The sequence below is a fragment of the Sarcophilus harrisii genome, chromosome 1, assembly GCF_902635505.1.
Source record: "Sarcophilus harrisii chromosome 1, mSarHar1.11, whole genome shotgun sequence".
In the NCBI taxonomy this organism is placed as follows: domain Eukaryota; kingdom Metazoa; phylum Chordata; class Mammalia; order Dasyuromorphia; family Dasyuridae; genus Sarcophilus; species Sarcophilus harrisii.
In genome coordinates this window covers 565,679,385-565,705,699 of record NC_045426.1, presented here as the reverse complement: position 1 = coordinate 565,705,699, position 26,315 = coordinate 565,679,385, and the positions used below count along the sequence as shown (strand labels likewise).

The window sequence follows — 26,315 nt, the reverse complement described above, 5'->3', positions numbered from 1 at the left end:
TTCCAAACAATTTTAAACAACATTTCAAAATAAATTTGGCATAACAAAACTTACAAAAGGACAAGGTAAAACCATTTTCCAGCCCAAGACAACTTGCAAGGTCAGCAGGAGAAGTCCATCACACAAGGCTGAGAGTGGAGCACAGTCCAGAACAGGCTACATCAGCACAGGCAAGCCCCAGCAAATCAGCAGCAGGCCTGTAGACAACTGAATCAGTAGTAGGAGTGACAACTTCAGAGCAAGCCCACAGATAGTAAGATGGTCAAACTGGTCAGAAGATTACAGGCTTTGCTGGCGCTGAGTACAGGTAAATGTTACCTTGCACATCCGTGGATCCAGATCACAGTCAAGGAGAATCATTAGCACACAAGAGCTTATAGCCAGAGGAGAGGAAGGACTCTCATCATTGTTCCAGGACAAAAAAAAAGAGTGTTTGAGGTCACTCACTGATCAAAGCACAAACCAGGAAAGTGGTAAACATACTACCTTGGAATAATTAAACACTTAAAAACTTCCCAGAACCTAGCTCTGAAAAAAATTTGCACATAAAGACCTGAAGTTTACATAGTGTCTCTTCTATCCTAGGAGCAGAACTCAACTTTAATATGAACTTAAAAGTCAAGAGAAAGAGATTGGAAAATGATCTTTAAAAAAAATTTTTTTAAAGAATCTGATCATAGAAAGTTACTATGGTGATAGGAAATATCAGAATATAAATTCAGGATAAGAACAAAATCCAAACCCTCAAAAAATGTGAATTAGTCTCAGAATCAAAAAGAATTCCTAAAACAACTTCACCACCTCCCCCCAAAAATCAAATTTTAAAAATCAAAAAAAGAAGTAGATGAAAAAAGGGAAAGAAATGAAAGTAATACAAGAAAATTGTGGAAAAAAAGGCAACAATATGGTAAAGAAAGCATGCATGCACATACACAAACCCTAAAGAAAAGAATACTTAATAAATCGAATAGGTCAAATGATAAAAAAAAAAAGCACAAAAATCAACCAAATAGAAGAATGTCTAAAAGTAGAACTGGACTAATGAAAAAGAAGGTATGAAAGCTCACTGAAGAAAATAATTCTGTAAAAATTAAAATTGGAAAAGTGGAAAATAATGATTCCATGAAACATCAAGAAGCAAAAATCAAAATATTTTTTAAAAAGAAAATGTGATGAACTGATGCTGAGCGAAATGAGCAGAACCAGGAAATCATTATATACCTCAACAGTGATACTATATGAGGATTTATTCTGATGGAAGTGTATTTCTTCAACAAAGACAAGATCTAACTTAGTTTCAATTGATCAAGGATGGACAGAAGCAGCTACACCCAAAGAAAGAACACTAGGAAATGAATGTAAACTGCTTGCATTTTTGTTCTTCTTCCCAGGTTATTTTTACCTTCTAAATCCAATTCTCCCTGAGCAACAAGAAAACTGTTCGGTTCTGCACACATATATTGTATCCAAGATCTACCATAATCTATTTAACATGTATAGGACTGCTTGCCATCTTTGGGGAGAGGGCGGAGGGAGGGAGGGGAAAAATTGGAACAGAAGTGAGTGCAAGGGATAATGTTGTAAAAAATTACCCTGGCATGGGTTCTGTCAATAAAAAGTTATTTAATTAAAAAAAAATAAAAGAAAATAAAAAGAAAATGTGAATTATCTCACTGGGAAAAAAAACCCACTAATCTGAAAAATAGTCAAGGAGAAATAATTTAAGAATTACTAGGCCACCTATAAGCTATGATCTCTCTAAAAGAGAGAGGAGAGAGACAGAGATGACAGAGAAAGAGAGACATAGACAAAGAGACAGAAAGAGACAGAGAGAGTCTAGACGTCATCTTTCAAAAAATTATCAAGGAAAATTGCTCTGCTATCCCAGAATCAGTAGGTAAAATAGAAACTGAAAAAATCCATGATTTACCTCCTAAAAAATCCCAGAATGAAAACTCCCAGGAATATTGTAGCCAAATTTCAGAGGTCCCAGGTCATGAAGAAAATATAGCTATTAGCCAGAAAGAAACATGTGAATATCATGAAGCCATGTCAGTATAACACAAGATTTGGCAGCTTCTAATTACAGGATCAGAGGAGTTGGAATATGTCACTCTGAAGGCCAAAGTTTCTAGGCTTACAATCAAGAATCATCTATCCAGCAAAACTAAGTATAATTCTTCCAGGGGAAAAAAATGGATTTTCAGTGAAACAGAGAACTTAATTATTATTATTAATTGGGAAATGGTTCTTATTTTTATAGATTTGAGAAATTTTTGAGAAATTCTTTTTTTGAGAAATGAGACCTTTATCAGATAAAGTTGCTGTAAAAGATTTTTTTCTCACTGTTATGATTACTGTGTATCTTCTTCCATTCTATTTCCCCCTCTGTTTATCTCTCTCCTTCCCTCCCTCCCTCCTTCCCCCCTTCCTTTCCTTCCTCTCTTCCTCCCTCTTCTCACCTTATCCATCTTCAAAGGTGTTTTGTTTCTATTACTGTTGAATCCATGGGAGTTGGGGTGATTACAAGTGAAATAACATAGAGGAGGAAGAGAAGAGAGTCCAGGACAAAGTCATGAGTGACCCCACACACACACTAGCTCAGCTGGTTTGGTGTGGATGAAGATTTAGCTTAGAAAACTAAAAGTTAGAAAGATAAAAGGAAATTAAGAGAATGTAGTACTGTGAAAACCCAGAGAAAAGAGAATATCAAAATAAAAAGGGTGATGAAAAATTAGGAAAGACTTCAGAAAGGTCAAAAAGAAAAAAATTATAAGACTTTTAGCCTGATATTAAGGTCTAAAGGAATAGAATCAGAATGGCATCCCATAAATAAAAAAAACAGTTCAATTTTTACTTTAAATGAATGCTTTTTCTAGGATGGAATTAAAATATGTATAGCAATTTATAGAGAATAGTTTACTGTTTCTAGATACTTCACATGAAAACCCACAGTGTAGTCTGATGTTGTAAAGTTGCATCATCAAAATAAAAAGACATCACTGATGATCAGCTTTAAGAATACTTAAGACGTCTTTAAACTGTCCAGAAATGGACTGAGAATTATTTGTTAATAATCTCTTAACAGACACAGAATTCAACTGGAATATTTTTCATTGTCAGGATAATATATGACAAAAGATAATTGTTCATGATGCCTCTAGTCAGCAGTGTCATTGACAACTGAGACCATTTCTCCACTTAATGAAGACATAATCTTTTGTTTTGCAATATTTTTGCAAAACCCATTTAAATTAATTTGAATCCAATTACCCATATATGAACAACATTTGTCAGGTGCATTCTAATCTCTGAATTCCTTATCAATAAATTCTGGCCTAATACAACCTTTCTTTATTGCATCGCTAGAGAAGAAATATCCATAAAAGCAAAATGCTACATTCTTAATGAATTGCATTCAAATCACCTATATTTTTCATAACATTTATACTGAAAACATTTTTTATTTATTCCCTATTTTACATATAAGAAACATTAAATCTAGGTTAAGAAAGGGTTCTAGATGATAGGTCAGAGCATTCTAATCTTTTGTGGAATATCCTAGATAAAGCAAAAATTAAAATTCACAATATTAATTGAGATACACAAATTATATTATGCATAACAGAACTATAAATAATGAACCAATATCAATATCAAACATGTTCCAAATGGCATACCATCTAAATCTATGAGAAAAAATGATCTAAAATACAATGTCACATTGATATTTGCATTTAATATCAGAAGCCCTCAATATTACTCTCTCAGAGGTGAACAAATTAAAGAGAAAGGTAAATAAATGGGAAGATAGAATCAAATTGTTAATGGATTTAAAATCAAAAGACTGATGATGCCTTATGACTGGTACCACTAAAAAATGTACATTTCCTCAGCACCAAATGAAACTATACAAAAATAGATCATCCATTAGGAATTAGAGAAATCACAAATACATGTAAAGAGGCAGATATTCATCCTTCCTAGACAAAAATGTATTAAACATAATAATCAATTCAGGAAGGACAAATAAAAGATAAGCCATAGCTTTAATGTAGAAATCCTAAATAATGAGTAGGCCAGAAAAGAAATCATAGAAATGATAAATACATTTTAAAAATAGTGATGACTTATATATCAGTATTTCTACAGCCAAAACAGTCTTCAGAGGAAAAATGATGTCCCTAAAAAACATGCATAAAAGGATTATTAGAGATTAATGAATTAATATATCATCACAGATCAGATCATCAGTGTTTGATAACTTTGAATAATAATTACACTGAAACAAACTAAAAGATAGAAGCTGTTTAAATTGATCATTATTTTATTGCACTCATAATGCTGGTAGCAACATTATCTAAATGTAAGGTATAAACTGAGGAAGTTGATGTTTGCACAACCAGCAAATTCATTATACTTTACTTTGTTCTATTTCTTTTCTTAATAAAACAATCCACATTTTAAAATTAAGGAGAGTATAATACAATTAAATTAAAATGTAAAGCTATAGATTTATTTTGCTAGTTCAGTAAAGTACATACAGTAAATATTGTGACCATTATATTCTGCTGGATATGCCTGATGTAGTTGTTTAAAGAGGTCAAAGAATTTTCTGGTTTAGTAGTCAGATAATTCAGTGTAGTTGTAGTACAGATAAATACTTTGAGCAAATGTGAACTTTGTATACATTTCTAAAATGTCTATATTATAAGATTTGCTTCTTATTACATAAAATAATACATACTTTGAAATAGTATAATATTCAATTAAATGGAAAATAAAAGGCATTTGTGTATAGACTTCTCAAAAGATTTTTTTGAGATGAAAATGTAGGCATATGGATCAATAGTTGCTGATATCCTCTGGAATAACTTTTTTTTGTTATAGAACATTCTGAGATCTTCTCCACTCTAATAAATCACTAATTCCAGTGAATCTTTAATGGTGGTATTTCAAACACTATTGAAAAGTTAAGGTACATAGTGAGAGATTTGGAATTAAAGAGATTTTCATTAAGACTTACTCTAATCATTTCACACATACTGTGAAGCTGGTTATGTGAAATTCGCAAACTGAAAAGTGCTAACTATATTCACAATTTATTTATTATCAAAATTAGTACTGGTTCTACTGCTGCCTTTTTTCCATTAAAAAACACCCAGATGTTAGTTAAATGAAAAGAGAATCATTACTAGCTCCTATCCATTCATTATGATTGAATGTGACTATGGCATGAGAGGTGGACATCACCAAAAAGTTCATTGGAATTTCATTTGTGAAAACTAATTCAATGCAGAGAGATATTAGAGTAACAAACTGGACTGATAGTATGACTCTTCAAGGGTTACAGATAGGGGTGACCCTTAGAACAGTTAGTCAATTTAACCTCCTGGGTCAGAAAAAGAAAAGTATAAAAACAAGGGAATGGGAAAATATATGAAGTCAACACATTAATACTTGGTTCATAAATTTAGAACAAGAAGATCTTAGAAATCATCTAGTCTAAGAGCTCATAATGCCATTTATGACTTTGTGAATAGATTTTGAAGAATTTTGAATGGGGAAAAATACATTTTAATTTTGTAACTAATTGTAACTATATTTTTTATTTTATGTATTTAAAAACATTATTCTTGGGAGTTCATAGGCATCATAGATTTCCAAAAGGTTCCATGACACAAGACAAAGGTTAGGTACACCTGTTTTAGTCCACCCCCTTCATTTTTACAAATAAAGAAATTAAAGACAATATATCAAATGAGTTGCTAATCATGATACCTACCTGTCTTAAGTTGAAGAGTTAAAATTTGAATTCTGGCTTTAAGTTTCCACATCTGTCGGTTTGTCTCAGTATTCAACTTCAAAATGATTTTGTTTTACCTTGTCCAAAAATGCCTTGTCTTAGATGGCAATCAGTTTTGTAGTGATTAGAAATGTTTTTTACCATTTTTTTATTTAAACATAAATGAAAATATTATGAATAATCAAAATTAATTAGAAATTGAAGTGATTTGATATATAAAGTGTCATAAAATTTATCTAGGAAAAGCAGCAAATATAAAATATCTTACTACTGTGATAAATGTAGAACCTTCTTGACCACATTCCTCAGTTCTCTTTAACAGTAATCTATTTCTGTGTCTCCTCTTATGAACTGAAAAAAATCTAGTGAAAACTAGATGATAGTTGAGGAAAAGTTAATAATTCTTTTTTCCAAGACAATGCCATAACTTGAATTTATAGTTTACATCTCTGAACAACACTTTGGTAGTTCAATAGAAAAAAAAAAATGCCAAGTCTCTCCCTTGGAGACCTTGAGTCTCTCTCTGCAGTTAAGGAATAACTGCAGTTTCTCATTGGGAAGCTGCTCTATATCTTTCAGACCACTGGGGTTTCCTTTTCATAAATGGCAGCTCCAACACCATCTTACCATGTCATGGTACTTTGAAGAAATTAATGTGTCTCCAAAATAAAATTCATTTTATGTTTTCCCCCCAGTAGAATATATTCTATGTTTTTCTGTAGTGTCTTTCTCCAAATGGAGTTTTTACCTAATTCTTACAGAAATCTCCATGGCATAAGTATTTTTCATTTTCCAAATGAAAAAATTGGTTCAAAAATGACTTTTCCATTGTCATCCAAATAATTAGGATGATGCACTCTAAAAATCTGAAGCTCAGAACCACTATTTCTTAGTAACTATTCTATTTATTAATAATTGTATGCCAAAACTAGGTATACAGAAAGCAATTAGATCACTCAGTGGATAGAACACTGGCTCAGAAGTCAAAAAGTTCAAATCTGGCCTTAGACACTGTGTGACCGGGCAAGTCACTTGACCATTATTTGCTTTAATATATTGGAAAAGGAAATGGCAAACCACATCAGTATCTTTGTCAAGGAAATATCTTGGATAATATTGGTATGTTGTGGTCCCTAGAGTCACAAAGAATCAGCTATAACTGAACAAGTGAACAAAAATGCCAAAAATATGAAAAAGAAATCCTACTATAAAATGCCTAATTTCGTTTAATTCAAGTTACTATAGATGTGACCTTGGCAAGACAATTAGTCTACCTTCTGCCCATGCCAAAATTCAAAATCTCTTCCTTTATATTTACATATTGTTGACACATTCATACCTGTAGATTGTGATGATGCACCCTAATATTTCAATTTATCTCAACAATGTGTGAAATGTGAGTGTGGGAAATCTCTCCTTCAATGGAGTCCATCAGACCACTGCAACCAGCTATAACCTAGATAAATTCTAGGTAGTTGCCAGAAGCACATGAAGGTTAAAAAATTTGCCTAGGATCAGGTAGTAAGTATTAAAAGTACGACTTGATTTTCCTAACTTCAAGCCTGGTACTTTATCCATTATCCCATGTTGCCTCTAAATAATTACTGGAAATAAAAGAAAAAATATTATTTTTACCTGTTGACTTGGCTAGCTACATCTGACTAGCCAAGACCTTCTTTTTGTGACCTTAAAAAAAAGAGGTGTAATCTTACCACTCAAAATTAAGAAGTTATTCAATTTAGATTGTGGGTGTTGTATAAGATTTCATTACTGTGTTAGTCTCTTTCCATGGAGCTCCTTTAAAGCAATGACTAAGAGCCATTGATTAATTGCTAAAGGTTAATGGCTTTCTGCATCATGATTTCATCACTGGAAGAGGGAACAGATGTCTCACACCTGTGAGGGTCTCCAATGCACCCTGCTACACAGCGCAGGACACAGCAGGCTGAAAGTGTATTATAGTTACCCAGAGTGGGGACACAATCAAACAGATCATCCGCATCAGCTGTGTGCAAGGCTAACTGTGCTTTAGTCATCCTTCCTCCTTTGATAAAACCAACCTATCCCTGAGCGTGCTGAGCCTGAATCTCACAGGGAGCTACGTGGGTGCATCCCGGGGCATAATTTAACTACGAGCACTGATGGAAGTTGGCAAATGTGAAGGGCATTGTAAAAAGCACGGTTGGCAGGCAGCAAGATTTACACTCTTCCTCTGCATGGCCACAGAAAGGAATTCTGCTGTCCCTATGTGAAGTCTGGGATGAAATACAATGCATGGCTGGCACAATCTCCCCCAGATGCCAAAACAAAATGTGCCATGTACTTTGGAACCCTATTTCATGTCAGAAATGATGCACTCAATCTGACCATCTGCTGCTCCAAAACAAAACAAAAAAAATCATACTCTGTACTAAGAAAGAAACACCCACCCTACACTATAGTTGCCTGGAGCCCTTTTGTTGAAGTTTTTGTTGAAGTCTGCAAAAAAAAAAAATTTTTTTTTCCTTAGATAGTGGTTTGGCTGTGAGTCCAAGAATGTGCAATAAGTTATCTGGAGGTTCCTTGTTCTTCATCAACATGCCATTCTCCCAGGCTTTACCTGGCAACTCTGTGGTTATTTCCAGAAAGAAAAACATACTGTTGATCAAGTGCTATTTCTACTATTCCTCTTATAACAGAGGCGGTGTCATTTTACAAGGTCTTCATGACTTCTGAGAACAAGAAAAGCCCCGGTGGGGAGCTTGAGATCTGCTTTGGCTTAATTTAAGCCAAATGCTTCAGCCAGGAAATGTGAATGATCATTAATAAAATCATCAGAGTGGGAGAGAACCACAGGACAGTCACGTTGGAATAATAACGGGGTGTGGGAGTGGAATATCACAAATACCATTCCCTTGATAAAAGATCAGATGTGCGGGCTGCTATAGTTGAAATTAGTGAGAATAGTAAGGAATTGGATATTCTACTATAAAATTACCATGGACCTATGATGTCATCCATGTGGATGCTTTCTCCAGTGTTATGAATCATAATTCATCCATACTTTCTCATTTTGTGTGATTCGTGCACATATACTCCCCTAAATACTCCCACAGGGAGTCCTTCCAACACACTAAGTACATATTTCTTGATGTTTTGACATCACATGCTACATGTGGGCTAGCTATTATTTTTCACTCACATTATATGATTCTTCCACTGCCTCTTCTATTAATAACCTTTCTCTTGATTCATTTAGGGTTGCCTACAAAGTGATGAGATTATAGATTATGAAAATCAATGAAACAAAGGAAATAACATAGTTATAACAAAAGCATATATATCTATTGCATAGGAGTAGTGGATAGTGTACTTGATTTGAGTCAGAATAATTGGGTTCAAATCCTGCCTCAACTATTACTGACTATGTGACCCTAGGCAGAAGACAGCTTCTCTCCTTCTCAATTACCCTCTTAGTAAAATTAGAATAATCATTGTACCCACTTCACCAAGTTATCAAAGTTAGGACAGAATACTCTATGAGGTTTTTGAGATTTCATTGTTAGGTTGCTGTGTCATTTATTTGTTTTGCAAATCTTATATAACTATTATATAAATATCTACTTCATAAATATAATATATACATAATTTCATTTGATCTCCATTCTGTATGAGGTTGGTGGTGACAAATCTTAATACTAGGATGTTACTAAGAAATACAACTGAAGCTCCAGGTTAATAAATTAGCCCAAAGTCACACAGGTAGGCACTTGAAGAGCCAAAAGTTAAGCTCAGGTCTCTTTACTTCAATTCCTATGTTCTTTTCACTAGACCAAGTAACCTCCATCTTATAAATAATTGTGTGGATATTCACCAAACTTTTTAAAAAAGAGTCTCATGAAATCCTTCTTTAAAAATAGAAAGATAACCTTTGGACTTGAAATAATCTAAAGACTTAAGTTTGAGACCAATTGGAAGCTAGATGACCGTAGTCTAAGACATTCATTTTCCTGGGTCTGTTTCCTTATCTACTACATGCAGGGGTTGAGCTAAGTGATACCCAAGGTCTGTTCCAGGTTTCATGCTCTGTGTTTTTAAATTCTCAACTGGGACGACATTTCTTGTTAGGCATTCAGATTTTACAGCCAATCGCTAAACTTACCTTTTATACTAGATCGTTCATCTAAGTTTTCCCCAATTCAAGGCAAGGGGGGTTGGGGGAGTAGGGAGAAAGACCTGAATATATATGTAAGTTTATTTTTCTGTAATTGACCCAAAATGATGAAATTTATGAACCTAGACAGATTGGGTCACTTTTAACATGCAATAGTGAGTTCATAAACTTAAGAATGGATCCATTTTTGTTTATATGTGTGAAATATGCTGCCCTGACCCAGCATGTAAAAAGTGAGAGAAACAGTACATCTTGTTTTTCTCAAAGCCTTCATAGTAGAAAGTGATTTATTTTACAAATGATGGATTTTCTCTGTTAAATTCTATATCTTGCTATATCATGACCTTCTAGTGTGGAATTTGGTAAAAAGGGATGGCCCCTTTCCAATGTCTGCTATACATATAATGAGGTCCTGCTGGTAGTTCCCTTGGAATAAACCCTTGGCTTTATTACTGGAATAACAGCAGGACCTCATTATACAGATAGCAGTGTTTTACCTAAAACATGTTCCTGCTGCCTAGACCTACAGGACAGCATTAGAGTGAGGCTTCTGGGTGTTTGAATATTGATAAGCCAGGGGGTCTGCTGCAATTGTGGGAATTGGAGTTTAAAATGAACTGAGAATTTTTTGATTTTTATATTTGTTACCTTCAGGCAAAAGTTACCTTCCTACTCTAAAGTCAATCTAGGTAGAAGAGGTATAATAACCAAAAGCATCTTGGGAAGGTTGTAGTATGAAACTTTCTCTTCATTTAAAAATATGACTAATTATCCAATTTTATGCTGGGTGCAAGTGTCTCACTTCATGCAAATGCTAAAGTTACATGAAAAAAATCAAATTGGATAAGTCAAATTACATTTTAAATGTATATGGAAGTTTGTAGTTTTAAAGACAATTGTAGCCTTAAGTGGATGGTCTCAAATTTCCCAGTTCATAAATCCAGGTTTTCATATATAGTGTTTGTTTAAAGTGTTCAAACTCAAATTCAGAAAACTAAACAAGGAAAGTTTTCCTAGGGCAATTGTAATTTCTTAAGTAGACTGCATCCAATTAAAAACAAATTACTAACTGGAGACCATGAATATACTTTACATGATTCTCATATCATTCCTCTTGCTCCTATTCTATATTTTCTCTCTACATTAAAGTAATTTACTTTCATTGAAACTTTTCAGCAATTTCACTACTTACACATGAATTCTCCAGGGGCAGATCTTAAATTAATTCTTATTAATGGACTGCTCTATATGTACAATTTAAGGAAACAGTTTCATAGACTAAACAAAAAGCAAGATTTTAATGTGCTATTGTGAGGCTAGCACAGCAAAGCATCATATTGTGCTTGTTTCATAGATATTTAAATATAGATGATTATTATTAGGGACAGAGACCAGACTTGTGATTTATTTGGATAGGGAATTGCTGAGTGATGAATGCATCTTGACACCTTCTCTTCAACTTAGGATCTTAGAGAATTGACTAGAAAACTAAAAGCACTTGTGACTCATCCACTACCACACAACCAGTGCTTTATTTAATTTACATCACTTGTTACCTAGTATGTTTATAATCATCACTATCATTATTATCACTGTTATCTCCTTCTTATCTTTTTTGATAGATTTCAGAACAAATAATCTAAGGGAAAGTCACTTTCCTGCTAGTATTCATAAATATTAAATGGTTTGTTGATTATTGCTCAGATGAATAAAATCACTACTTGTGAAATTGGAAAGGAACATTGGAATGTAAATTCATCTTCTCTAGGCTCACTGAAAACAACTTCAGTACAAGTGCAGTAGCAAACAAGATGGAAAAGATGGTATATACTTTTATCTTCTTCCCAAATTGTTTTCAATTCTTTCATAAACTCTTTCTATATGGGAAGCTACATTCTATTTGGTTGGAGATTGTGAGTATTTAGAATGAAAATATTTTTAAATATTGTTCATAAATTTTATAGATCAATGTTATGTCTATACAATTATAGGCAACAGTTTTATCAGTGATTGATGTTCCAGGTCCAATATAATTTATTTGATGAATTCTCAAGGATGTCATTAAGTTTGTATTTGTACTTCAGGGATTTTCCATCTGTTTATAAAAGACAGTGAGCTTCTGATATTTAATTCAAATTATTTGGTCATGTCTTTCTAAGTATCTGGTAGATGCTAGATTTTTGCAACTTGCAATGATATGTCCATTTGAAAGGAGACTGTGACTGATTGAACTCCAGGCCTACCTATTGGACCTTTCAAACTGGTTGTCCCTTAAACATCTCAAACTCAACATGATAAAAACAGAATTCATTATCTTTCCCCCAAAATTTAATTCTTATTTAATCTTTCTTATTGCTGATGAAGATACCCCTATACTTCCAGTCAATCATATTTTCAACCTTGGTATCATTCTTGACTTCTCAATCTTATCCCACATAATCAATTAGTTATCAAACCTTGCTTCTTTCTCCACAATATCTCTCCTATACATTGTTTCTCTATTTACACAGCTACCACCTTATTAGTTTTCACCTAGACTATTACAATAGATACTTATTTAATCAGCCCATCTCAAACTTCTTTCCATTCCTTTTCATCCTCCAGATAATAGTTTGATTTCCCAAAGCAGTAATTGTGTCAGCCCCTTCTCTATTAATTAGCTCTAAAGGTTCTTCATTACTTTTAAGATTAAAAATAAGCTCTTTTAGCATTTAAAGTTCTTTTTCATCTGTTCCTTTCCTAGCTTTCTGGTATCCTTCACCTTTAGTGGTTTTCCTTTACTCCTCTCTACATAATCTATGCTCCCGGCATAGTGATCTTGATCGCCTGACTCCATTGTCAATCCCCCATGCCTGAAATTATTTATCTATCTCTGCCTTTTTAAATTTCTAATGAGTTTTTCCTAATAACCTCAATTACTAGTGCATTCCAACCTAAAGCTACTTTTATTCACTTAGAATATAATTATGTACATTTTTGCTTCCCACATTAGAATGTAAGTTCCTTGAGGGCAGAAATCTTTTTTTTCACTTTTTGTCTTTATATCACGAGGTTACTCCAGCTATTGTTTTTGCTGTTCAGGCATGCCTGATTTATGACTCCATTTGGGATTTTCTTGGCAAAGATATTGGAGTATTTTAATTTTACAGATAAGGAAACTAAGGCACACAGAGTCACACAGATAGTAAATGTTTAAGATCAGATCTAAATTCGTCTAACTGATTTCAAGCCTAGTGTTCTATCCATTGCACCACATACCTTTCTTTACCTGTTTGATTCTTTGTGTTTTTATCCCAGCATCTACTAGACTGCCCTAGTATATAGTAGATACTATATAAATGCTTGTTAGTTGATTGGAAACTGCCACATTTAATATCAAGGATCCTTGAAATTATTTTGTGATAGTGATCTATTTTAAATAGATAATAGTTTTTTCCATATTGATATCAAATACTTTGACATTCTCTGCTTAGGTTAATTTTATTTATATACAATCCATTACTAAGCTGTAAGTCAAGAACTAAGTCAAAAGTTTTTTAATAATCAATAAAAGTGATGTCAATAAATTAGTCTATAAATATTAAATACCATGCCAGACACTGTGCTAAATGCTGGGAATATAAAGAGGCCAAAGACAGTTCCTTCCTCAAGGAGTTCATAATCTAATAGAGGAGACAGCAAGCAAGCAAATATGTCCAAATAAGTTATGTAAAGAAATACATATGCAATAATTAAGAGAAAGAAGGCAATGGAATGAGGAAATTTTATGGAACATTTTGATGACTTATTTGATCATCAGCAAATCAATAACAAGTTGTTCCGTACACAATGGGACTTTGGGGGGAGGGTCTCTTTTTTCTTGTTTTCTTATGATAATAAATTTTATTTATTATTATTATTAATCAGTTTTATTATTGATCCTGGCACTTCCAGTCCTAGGCAGTTGTGGAAACCAACCTACAGCCTTTAAAAGTTTAATTTCATAAAAGACAAGTACTCAGATTTTATGTAAAGTATTAATGATTTCATTTCAAATATTTCTTCTATATTTTCCTTCTTTGTTGTCCTACTCTGCATCTGAGCTGAATGAAACTCCATCTCTTATATTAGAATCTCCTTCTCCAAAATTGCTTCCCAATATCCCTTACACTTCCTTATTAAAATTACTTCATATTTATTTTGCATATCATTTGAAAATACATATATGTGTGTACATATTGTCTACCTTGATGTGACGTAAGTTTCCTGGGGTAGGGATTGTTTCATTTTCATGATTTGTATTTTCACCTCTCATTACCCTGTTTGGAATATAACAGGTACTTAATAAATGCTAATTGCCTGATTCATGTTTCAATTTTTTAAACCATTCTGATTTCATTGACATGTGCCCCTTTCTCCACTGAAGCAAAATAGAACATTTTCACACCTACCAGTTAGTTTCATAAATTGTACTGGCCAAAAATATTATCACTCACTATGAAATGCTACTGATGAGCGTCTCAGACCTTAGTTAAGCTGGTCCCCAGGTGGCAGATAGATGTCCAGTGCCATGTTCATCCATACTGAAAACCTTTTTCACCTAGTAGGACTTGCCAGAATTCAAAATGGAATCAGAAAGTCTTTAAAAAACAATCAATAAACAAAGACTAATTAAGCTCACATATTCACTATGCTCAACACTAGAGCTACAAAGACAAAAATAAACTATCTGTTCATTCCTGAACTATACAATGAGGGGTCACTGGACGGAGAAGGAAGAAGGAAAGGAAGATTAGGGAAGAAGACTTTTATGGAAGCCATAACTCATTTCATGGGTGAAAAATGAATATTTTGCAATTAGGTAGTGCTGGGCTTAAGAGTCAGGAAGACTGCATTCATATGTAGTTTCAGAAACTTCCTACTTGTATGACCCTCAACAAGTTATTTAACTTCTGTCTGCCTCAGTTTCCTTAACTGTAAAATAGAAATGACAAAAGCATCTACTAGCTCAATGATGCAGTGGATGTGCTGGGATTAGAGTCAAAAGGATTCATCTTCCTGAATTCAAATATGGTCTCAAACACTTACTAGCTATGTGACATTGAGCAAGTCCCTTAACTCTATTTACTTGTTTCCTCATAACAAAGACTTGTTCTTCTTTCTCCTTCTTCTTCCCTCTCTTAAATAATGAACAGTTATTATATTAAAATCAAATCGAACTTCGTAAGGCTCTGCAGGAGTCACAAAGAAACAGCCTATGAAACGTGGTTTTATTATATAAGGCATCTACATTGAAATACCATGATCATTGGCATATAAGAGTTCTGCTATATTTCTCTCTTACTTGATTGATTTGAAGGAATCACCAGAGGGAACAATTTTACCTAAAAATTACTACAATTTGTGTCTTAGAAAAAAGCAAGTAAAGTCTGCATAGTTTGAATACAGGTATAATTTTGCCAAGAGCATATTATTATTATATTATTATTATATCTGTATTTTGCCTCCTTCTAGATGAAATTGCAGGGAAGAATTCTCCCACAGGCCAGCACTCAAATTCTGACCCAGCACATCCTCAGAATTCAGAAGAACCAATCAGAATGACATCAATGCAGAAAGAAACAAATAATTGGGGGAACGAAGCAATCAGGTGAGAATAACAATAATAAATGTTATTTTTTAAAAGTTTAGCTTGCACTGAGAAATTCAAACATATGTTCTTCATAGACTTTTTCTATTGTTCTTTACTATAGAGGCTAATAGTACAGCTATCAACATATCTATACTACCACAAGAGAAATACTCCAAGATTGAACCATTGATTCAGTCCCATTAACCATCCTTTGTCCATTTAGTTCAATTCAAAAAGCTTAGTGTGTTAATCCCATACTATATAAAAGGCACTTTGTTAAATACTAACAGCACAAAAACATTAGTGTCAATTTTCAAGGAAATAACCTACTAGGGAATTTCAACATAAATCAAGCAATTAATAATGCATTTATTATATGTTTACCATATATTAGTGCTAAGAAACACCAAAAATACAAAGAAAAAAGTGAAATAATTATTGCCTTCAAAAAGCTTGCATTCTAATGGAGCATGCATATAATAATTATTATGGTGGAGTTTGATTGAGTTGAACAATCACCCCACCCTGCTTAGCCCTGATGCTTTTATTATATGAAAATATACCTCTATACATTTAGACTGAATCAATCAAAGGATAAATTAAGTTCAAATAAGAACCAAGTCTATAAACCTGGAATTATTAAATCAAGCAAACCAAAAGCATTTCAGCTAGATGTGATAAATTATTGGGTTGTTTAAGGGACTTTGTCTCATCCTGGGTCATATAAAATCAGCACCAATTTGGATTTGGAAATTCAAGACTTGGAAAAGAAGCTTTCCAGCCAATTCCCTGAGGGGGACTAGTTTGGGAATGGAGAACAATAGCCTAATTCTTAGCTTTGGCCTTGGTCTCTGCCCCACCTTCTTGGCCAGAGGAGGATCCTGTGAATTTCAGAGAGTCAGAGGTATTAACTTCACTCAAAAAATTAGTCATATCAGGGTCCCCAGAATAGCCAGTTTAGTGTCTATATCAAGAGGCAAAGACAAACTAGATAAGTTGAGGAAAGACAGCTTCAAGATTCTGCAAGGACCCCAACAAAGAAAATATAGTATGCCCAAGGAACTTCATATCCCACAAAGGAGACAGAATGACTTCCAATAACCACAAGTTATGAGTTACTCCTTTACTGAATATTCTAGGTTTGATATGTTTTCCCTTAAGTTTTTAATGGACTTGTGAAAGAGTGAGTCCCAATGTTTATAGGATTAAGGGGAAAAGGAATGTTTTATAGCCATTGTATTTGGAGTTTGTTTTAATATCATTTCAAATACAATACCACTAACTCAAAATCAAATAAATCTTACTTGCTAATTCATATTGACTAATAACCATGAAGGGGCAGGGCTTTCATCTGCTAAATTTCATCTGCTAAAATATTTGAAAGGTAACTCTATATACCTCAGGGATATCCCTGTAGCCCAGAAGAGGAGATTTGGCTAGCCTTGTTCTAGGGATCAAGCCTGTTAGTACAAATGGAGGTCTAAAGAATAACCCTTATGTTATAGTCACAAATAAGAACAATAAAAATAAGCTGAAGAGGGAGAAAACACTAATAATTAAAGGGATTCAGGAAGGCTTCACCGAGGAGGTGTCATCTTAACTAAGTTTTAAGAATTCTGAGGAGCAAATAAGGAAAGTACAAATCTATGGAAATGCATTCTGTGAATGCAGATATTGAAGATAAAACGAGTTCTGAGAAAAGCTAGTTTTCCAGTTTGAGTGGAATGTAGTTTCTACAGAGCAGAGCCAATAGAACTGGGCTGCAGTTTGATCTTCAAAGATTGAGATAGTATCAAACCAAACAAGCTAGACTATTCAGTTTAGATCCAGTTCAATGGGATCATCATATAGACATAAGGATATCTTTATGAGGCATAAATACAAAAAAAAATTGTCAAGAAAAATAGTGCATGACTCTCTTCCAAGAATTCAAAAATGGCTTTTCCAATCCTGTAAATATTTTATTATTAAATAAAATTTAGTATTATTCCCTTTCCTCTTCTAAAGAAGCTATGGCATAATGACCAGGAATAATGAAGGGAACTAGTAATCTTTACACCACCAAAGGAATACAGTTATATAAATACCTCCCACTAGAATTACTGGAAATGTCACAAAAGACTTGGCAATTTAAATGTGAATCAGCAAATCCACAATAAAGCCCAACTAAGAGCTCCTTCATTGTGCCACTTCTTGGCGTGTCATTATGTGCCTGCGATCCAATTTTGAATTGCTTAACCATGGTTAATATAATTGCAATATGCTTATGGGACAATAAAGGCGTACATGTCTCATTCAACAGGCAAGAAAAGTTGTCAGTCTGAAAAGGAGAAGTTAAAAATACCTTCTTTCCTCCTCTCCTCTTCCAGCAGCTGCTCTAATTTGCTATAATGGCTGCTTGTCAATATGTGTGAGACCGAATATCTAGTATCCAGTATATTGCTATGGAACAACAGGCTTCAAAAACAGAGAGTACATTTTGGGATAAACATAAATTTGTGCATGTCCAAAAATAAATACAGGCTTGCAATGAAAAATGCAGTTAGACAAAAGATGTTATGTGATAGTCTTTAAGCAGAGAAATATGGAAGGTGATTAAATTCTTAGGTGAGGTTTGGAGCCTTCCAGTTGAGACCAGGCATTATTAATAATATTTGCAGAAGGTTTTTCTGTCATCGTGTTTGCAGAGTGTGTAGTACAATCAGCAATCCTATTATAACCTTCACTTTGCTGATAAGGAGCTAAGGCACAGAGAGGTTAATTAACTTGCCCATGGTAACCCAGGCAGGATTAGCCTCTGAATTTCTGAACTGACCCTTCTCCTCTCATATAACCCCAAGGAGTTCCTCTTTTGAGCTTATACTCTGAAACACAGTGTTTTATTTATTTATGATATTTGATTCCTTGACTTTATGCAATAAACAAGGTTTGAATGGTAGAACTAGGGATGAATTCAGGAGAAGGATAGTTTTTTCTGGAGGAAGGGCTCCTTTCTAGTGGTATCATCTGGCCCATGATCTTGTGGGTCCCACTTCATCCTGACACTACTTGTGTGACACTACACAAAAATGTAAAAATGGTACTTTTATCTTTCATTTCCAACACTGAAACCAAAGGACTGAAATGATGGTAATCCAGGTCAGCATCTCTAGTTAGACTGGTTATATTAGAGAAAGAAGCAGCTCTCAACCAAACCATTGCAGGTCCTCCTAGAAGCCCTGATCCTACTCCATTTGGTCAAGTACTAAAAGTAAATATTTGAGTACAGACTCAAAAGCATTATAGTCCATAAAAGAAGAATAAGATACAATCCTACCTCTGAATCAAATGAAATAACATGGAAAGTTGCAGATCTTAATACATTATGTAAATCTTCATCATCATCATCATCATTATTGTTAGTGTCCACCACTTAGAGTTCCAACAACTCATCACTGAGGGAAAAGCTTTGGAAGTTATTACAAAATCATTTCAGTTGTGTCCTACTTTCTGTGATCCCATTTGGGATTTTATTGGCAAAGACACGAGAGTGGTTTGCCATTTCCTTCTCCAACTCATTTTACAGATGAGGAATGAGGTGAATAGCGGGAAGAAATTTGCCCAGGATCACATAGCTGGAAAGTGCCTGATGCTAGATTAGAACTCAGATCTTCCCAACTTCAGTGCAAGCAGTATATCCACTGTGTCACCTAGCTGCTTCCAGTTTAGGAAATACCCTTCAGTTAGATGGAATTTCCCAAGATCTGAAGTTGTTTTTACCATTTACTAGTTCAAATCTGGTACCTGTAATCCATGAGCTCTGAAGTAGAAAGATCCAGGACCTAAGATTGATGAAGACACCCATGAAATGCCCAATTTTCACTATCATGACACATAATAGAAAAACTTGGGCACAAATACTGCAGCTACCACTGTTTTTCCAACTTGAGCTAGTTAATTCCATCTGAAATAGTATCACCTACTCTTCACCACAGTTTTATTCACTATTATATTTATGACAGCCTGTCCATTTATACACCAATCCCATTCTTAGGATTTGATTAAGTACTCTAATATACATTAAAGACAATCAACTTCCATTTAGTTCAACTGTTCCTTATAGCCTGAGGACCACTGGAAGAATCCATCTCACAAACTAAGACTTCATAGATCACAGGAGCAGATATTTTTAGAACTAGAAAGAAACATAGGATTCGTATCATTTTATAGATAGGTAAACCTATCATGACTGAAGCCTCTTTCCTTCTCATCCACCCTACTCCACTCCATCCCCTACCCACAGTTCCTCCTCTGAGGTGTACTGAAAAGGCATATTTTCTCCAGCCTCTCAAATAACTCCAGTCTTCTAGCTTCATAATTTATAGACCATTCCTAATATGTAGTCAACTTTCCAAGTCTATCAGAAACATCAGAATTTTCCATTTTTAGTTTAAAACCTATGATAAATTAATTGGACATGTATCACTTACTTTAATGAACAAATGAAGCATTTATTAAGTGCTTTCTATGTCCAAAGCACTATGCTGAACACCAAAGATACAAATAGAAAACTAAGATAGACCCTGCTCTCAAGAAGCTCACATAGTAATGGGAATGCTATTAAGTCATATGGAAAGATCCTATGGGTTTTAGGGTACAACAGCAAAGCAAATGGTTATGTTTCTTCTTTAATGTCATTTCCACTGATACAATTTTATCAATTTTTGATGATGAAACAGTTGCCAATCCCAAAGAATTTAGTAGCAAGAAGTTTCCTTCCAGGGTCTTCAGTAACTGTGACTGCAGCACCTACAGGAGCAGTGGTCAGGCAGCATCTCCACAGAGATTGCTTCCCAGGATGGTGGCTGACAATTAGGATCTGAAGAGTTTCTGTTCCTGGGCTCCTGTGTTGAGCTGTCTTCATCAGGGCTTGAGGAAAGGTGGTAGTCAATGTAGGAGTTGTAATTTGGTTTGCTTGGCGTACAATGCTCTTGTACTTCCCTCAAGGTTCCCATGATGCTTTAGGTAGGCTGGTTTGCTCATTTTATGGGTTGCAGTTAGGTGACAATCAGTGGATATGGCTGCCCCCCTTCCTTTCAGTAATTTTCCCCTAGGCGATTGCTGTAAGGAATAGGCTGGAAATAAAACTAATGGCCTGGGGAGTAGGCCCTTCAGCTCCTTTGCCTCTGCCCATTTGATGACAGATATACAGCAGTTGTTGCTGGTGGTAGTAAGGAATGTGGAATACCTCTCCACAATGATTTCTGCTCTCAGTTTTGGTGATGGGGCTGGTCCAGAAGCATGCTTGGTGGTTTGGGAGGCAATACACTTCCAAGCTTCTCAGGCCAAAGTTTCTGGGCTGCCTTCACCACGAATCTTGGTTAAGGTAATGGTGGCAATTTGACTTACACCAGCACATGCTGCCTCCTGTATGTGATTTAGAGTACCTTGTTGTTTTACCTAAGCTGGCTTGCCTGTCCTGTGTGTCAAGGGATTGGCAGCTGTGGGGAAAGACCCCAGCTTTCCAAGAAATGGATAATGATGGTGGGAGCAATTACATACTGCAAATGGAGTAAATATCAGCAAAGTCCATCCTTAAATAAGCCTAGAAATCTTGACAGATGGCTAGCCTAGACTAAAAAGTCTTAATGCTTCATGAAGGATGTGTATTGGTTCTCTGAGCTTTCAAAGTACTATTCAGGACAAATTTCCCAAATAGGGAATAGGACAAAAGGAACATGATTTTATGGTAAAGATACCTCCTTTAAAAGCAAGATACCTCACCTACCTTCCAAATATTTTGTTTTTATGCCCCTTAAACTATAACTTCCCAGAGACTAGGTCTTTCAGGGTCAGATTTTGGTGGATTCCAAGGTTCTCAGCAAATATAGAGCACACAAAATGACCTAGAAGGAAAAGATATTTCTTGAGCCCTTGAGGGAGTTCAATTCAAGTGACTCCTCTTCGAGAGACCTTTTCCAATTTCCTTAGTTATTAATATTCTAATAACATGTCTAGTAACAGGGTTCCCTTCCAAAAACGATAATAAGTATATGATTTGGATATCAGGTATGAGTCAGCTTTTTATATCCTCATCCACAGAAAGTGGATGTATACAATGTATAAGATGTATACAATGACTAGGAATCCACAAACACTTGCAAAATTATAAAACACTCAAGAATTCCATGGCTTTCGTTATATTAATCCAAAGATAAAAATGTCCCTTGTCTGGACTATTAGATCGTTGCCATTCACCTCACTCCTGTACTATTCAAACAACTCATAGAATTTTCAAGAAGGGTTGACAAAGTTCAGAACTCTTGCCCACCTTGATATTGCTTTAATATTTCAGTTATTGGATGATCTTTCTGTTGGTGGTCTTCTACTTTAAATCACTGCTGAGGATACTATCATCTGTGACATGCTGGAGTGTCAAACTCCAGAACTCTCCAATTCAGAAATTCAGAATTGTCCACAAGGCTAAAACTATCCTTTCTTGGGATCTAGAGTATCTGACTTGTCTCCAAAAATTGAAAGCAGAAAGGAAGAAGATAGCCAGAATTTGAAGTCTTAAGAATTCCAGTCACACAAGCATAATAAATGTTTTTTGGTTGCTTGGTTGGTTGATAGTCAATTAATTAGCTTGAGAAAAGTGACTCAAGAAAATAAAATCATTGTGGGGCATAGAATGGGGGAACATGATAAAACTGACAAATTATAAACGTTTATTAAATCCAATATTCATATTATTACTCAGTTGCTGTGTTCCACGTACTGTGTTAGATGGTAAGAACACAAAAACAAGGCTTTTTTAAAAGCCCCCTACCCTCAAGGACCTATATTATAATAGGGGGAGATAATACATTAAAAAAGAGTTGAAAAATGAAAAAAGGCTTAGGTACCCCTGTGGAGGCTTAGTGACAAATTCCAGAGAATGATGGAGAATTGGTTTAGTCCTTTCTCCAAAATGGTTACTACCTCTACTTACTGTAGCTTGATCTCTGCAACTTATAATCATTCTTTAACCTAGATATTTGGTTTCAAATCACCTAGCTATTGTGTGAACCTCAGGGGAAGTCATTCTCTTCCTGCTCTGAAAGCTACCACCTGAATTTCAGGGAAGGTGAGCATGTGGTCTTCTGAATCAGGAAAAAATACTGCTGTTGCTGCTAACAAGAGCTGCAGGATGAGTTAAGAGCTCTCCAGGTGGAAATGTTGCTCTTGAACAGAACAACAGACTGCATGACTCATTTTATTACTAGTATCTGCATTTCCTGGAGCCATGCTCTTTATTGACCAGAACCAAGAGGAATCATGCCAGGCTTTCTGGAGAAAGAATATGCATAAGAGGTTCATCCATCTTCCCACCTCTCCCCTTAGGGTCCTGGTATTCTTCATAAAGGAAAAGAATGGGGAATAGAAGTTCAGACCTAATTATCAGGCCCTCTGTGTTATCACAGCATGTTTTCTCCACCCCTGATCTCTAACTTATTGAACCAGCTGCATCTTCACCAGACTTAACCTACTGGGGAGCCTATAATTTTATTCAGATCCATGAAAGGGATGAATGGGAAAAAGTGCTTTACAGACAGCACAGATAGCAGAGAATATTTAAGGGCTGAGTAATTTGAGTTGTGAATTAGCCAGGAAGTCTTCCAGTGGTTTATTAATGTTATCTTTTATTACCATCAGAATTTGGTAAGTAGGAGAAACCTCTTTGCCTATTAGAAAGTTCTTTTATAACAATGCAAGTACTCTTCTGCCTGAATATTTACTCCAGTATCTTTGCAAATAGATCTTTTGCCTTTACTTTATCCCATGAATTCATTTTCTACACAGCTACACTACACCATTGGTTATAACTTCCAGAGAAAATTGGAAATAGCCCTTATAGCCCTATAGAAGATGCTGAAAGTGGCCAAAGATGTCTATGAACCTTGAAGAGGAAGGACCCGGTGGTAGCCCAAACTGCACAAAGCATTCAAGTTTTCTAAGAAGTTGATGGATGGAGTCATATGATTTCCCCATTGTTTTACTAATAACTCAAGTGTGCTATCTACTCTTACCTGAGATTTTACCATTTCTTCTCTATACATGTGGATCTAGATTGTAGTAGAATTGCTAAATCTTTGCTGCTCAAGGGAAGGAGAAGTTCTTCATCCAAGAGTTTTGATTGCTAAGATGAAGAACTCAAAGATAGGAGCTTGAGGAAAGAAAGTGAATGCCTGAACACCTCTTTGATGTTCCCAAATTCATGGAGAACTTTCAACAACAACAGTTTCATCAAATCAAGTCAGAATCCTGAGCAGAAGAGTAGGATAGGATAATAAGGTTTTTCCCTAGATGCTAACTTCCTCCATGAAAGGATGTTCAGAATGCTGTTCTTGTGCCTCATGGTACTCAATCCATGCCCTTGCAAGGATTAAAAGAGGAAAGAAGAAGGAGATCCTGGGAGAGAAATAAAAAAGATAGGACAAAGACTAGCAAATAGTCATAGGAGGAAAGGGGGGGGTGAATTGCCCCTGACTCCCTACATGCAGCACCAGCAAGTAGATTGTCCCTCTCAAAACCCACTTGCACTACTACCCCAACTTCCAACTGAAATAGCTGGTCCCAGAATTCCCTACTTGCCACTTAAATATACATTCCCTGACTGAGGATATTCAACCTGCATCTATCACAGAGCAAGCTGGAAGATAATACCATCCTAATGCAGTTAAATATAAAACACTCATGAGCCCTGAATCAGGACCTCTAAATGTATAAACTGAATCTAGAACCCAGATGACAATAACTCAATATCAGTCCTTCAACCTTAACCCCATTCCAACTTCTCTCTGTTCACTCTTAAAACTGACACTACACTTCTGCTTTTCATCCAAGCGTTGCCTCCTCCATTTGGTCCCTCCATTTAACTAGTCATCCCTTGGCAATCAATTCTAGTTCAGCATGATTAAGCTAACTCTTTTGATCTCATTACATGAGGATGGGACAAAATCACAGAGAATTCAGAAGGTGAGAGAGTTACCATTCCCCATCAGCCTCTCTAAATATCCTAAATTTTTCCTCAAGCCCTCAGAATTATTTTTTATTTTGGAAGCTTCTAAAAGAAGATAGAAGCACAAATATCTTCACCCCCTTTTCCCTTTCTAAAACTATAATAATTGTCAATTAGTCAACAAGAATATATTAACTACTTAATTTGTGCCTGATACTCCTAAGGGTAGGAAATATAAAAGAAAATCTGTACCTGTCTTTAAGGAGCTTACATTCTAATGAGGAAGACATGAAAAAGGAAGTTGAAGAAGTTTAGAGAATGGGGTAGGGAGGCAAAAGGGGACACGATGGAGTCTGGAATGCAGCTTGATGAGATGTGATGGCTGGTCTGACTGCTGTTCTTAAAAGGAGGTTCTGGGAGGAGCCAGCTAATCAAAGAGAAGGACCACAGTACTTTCAAAGTGTGAATACTGGGGCTGAAGTGATCTACCAATATGAAGAGATATCTGGGAGGCATGCTGGAGAAGTATAAATTTCAGTATGGTCAGAAGTAAATCAAAGAATAAAAAGCTTGAACTGGAGTCCAGGAGATGCGAGTTCAAATCCAGACTTCATATGTGTGACTCTGGTCAAGTCACTTAATTTCTGCCTACCTCAGTTTCTTCATCTATAAAATGAAGGTAATAATAGTACCTATTGTCTAAAATTATATGATTGAAATGAGATAATTGTAATATACTTTGCAAACCTTAAAATATTATATAACTGTTAGCTATTATTATTATTAATATTAAGAGCAAGCAATGACTTTTCAGCAGTGACTTTTCAGAGGGATAGAAATGTTCAATAAAAACTATTTTGAAGTTTCTTCCTCCTACCAATTTACCATTCTCCTTCTTTCTCTACATCCCTTTCCCAAGTTAGCCAGATTTTGAAGCAAAAATCATTATCCCTTCTATCAGCTGTTTCTCCTCACAGATTCAGCTGTCCCTTTTTATATTGTCTTCATTTTGATCAATGCATTGGTATGCATTTATTAAGTGCCAACTATGAATCAACAAATATTTATTAAGCACCCACTATACATCAGAAATAGTGAGAGATGCTAAAGATACAAAAAACAAATGTGAAAGTCTCTGACCTCAAAAAGTTTGCATTCTATCAGTGGGAACAATGGGGACACATATAAGTATAAAATTCATATAAAGTAAATTTCAAAGAAAGACACTAAAAAAAGAGATCAAGAAAAGCTTGATGTACAAGGTGATATTTGAGCTGAAACTGAAGAAATCCAGGAGTTCTTAAAAGATGGAGGTGAGGAGGAAGTGCTTGTCACATAGGAGGCACAATCAATACCTGAGGCACAGTGATGGTAGAGAAGGGGTCATGTGTTAGGAACTACCAAAGCCAGTCTGTGGACCATAACTGAAGTGCCTAATAACATGGTTCAACGAACCAGGTTATGAAAGTTCTTATTGCTAAATAGATTAGCTTGTATTGGGGTTTAGAAGCAATAGGGAGCCACTGAAGTTTATAAAACCGGAATGTATCAATCAGATGCATGCTTTAGGAATATTTTATTTACTAGCTATTTGTTCTTCTGGACATCACTTAATTCCTCAAGTACTAAGTTTTCTCACTTATTAAATGTGGTAGTTGAATTAGATGCCAGAATTACAGCTCTAAAATTCTGTGATTCTATTACATATAACTAAAGGTGCAGGTTTGTGCATATCTTTGGAAAACCTGCCAAACAAATACTAGAT

At 35.1% G+C, this 26,315-nt stretch overlaps 1 protein-coding gene across 1 annotated transcript in view; it reads left to right on the top strand.

Moving 5' to 3' along the window:
• The first annotated feature begins 258 nt into the window (after positions 1-258).
• The window catches only part of CNGB3 (cyclic nucleotide gated channel subunit beta 3), a 139,926-nt gene continuing 113,869 nt past the window's right edge, over positions 259-26,315 (top strand). The window contains exons 1-2 of the mRNA XM_012541699.2: positions 259-307; positions 15,453-15,588. Of these exons, the coding sequence (XP_012397153.1) occupies positions 259-307; positions 15,453-15,588 (185 nt within the window). The remainder of the gene's footprint in view (positions 308-15,452; positions 15,589-26,315) is intronic.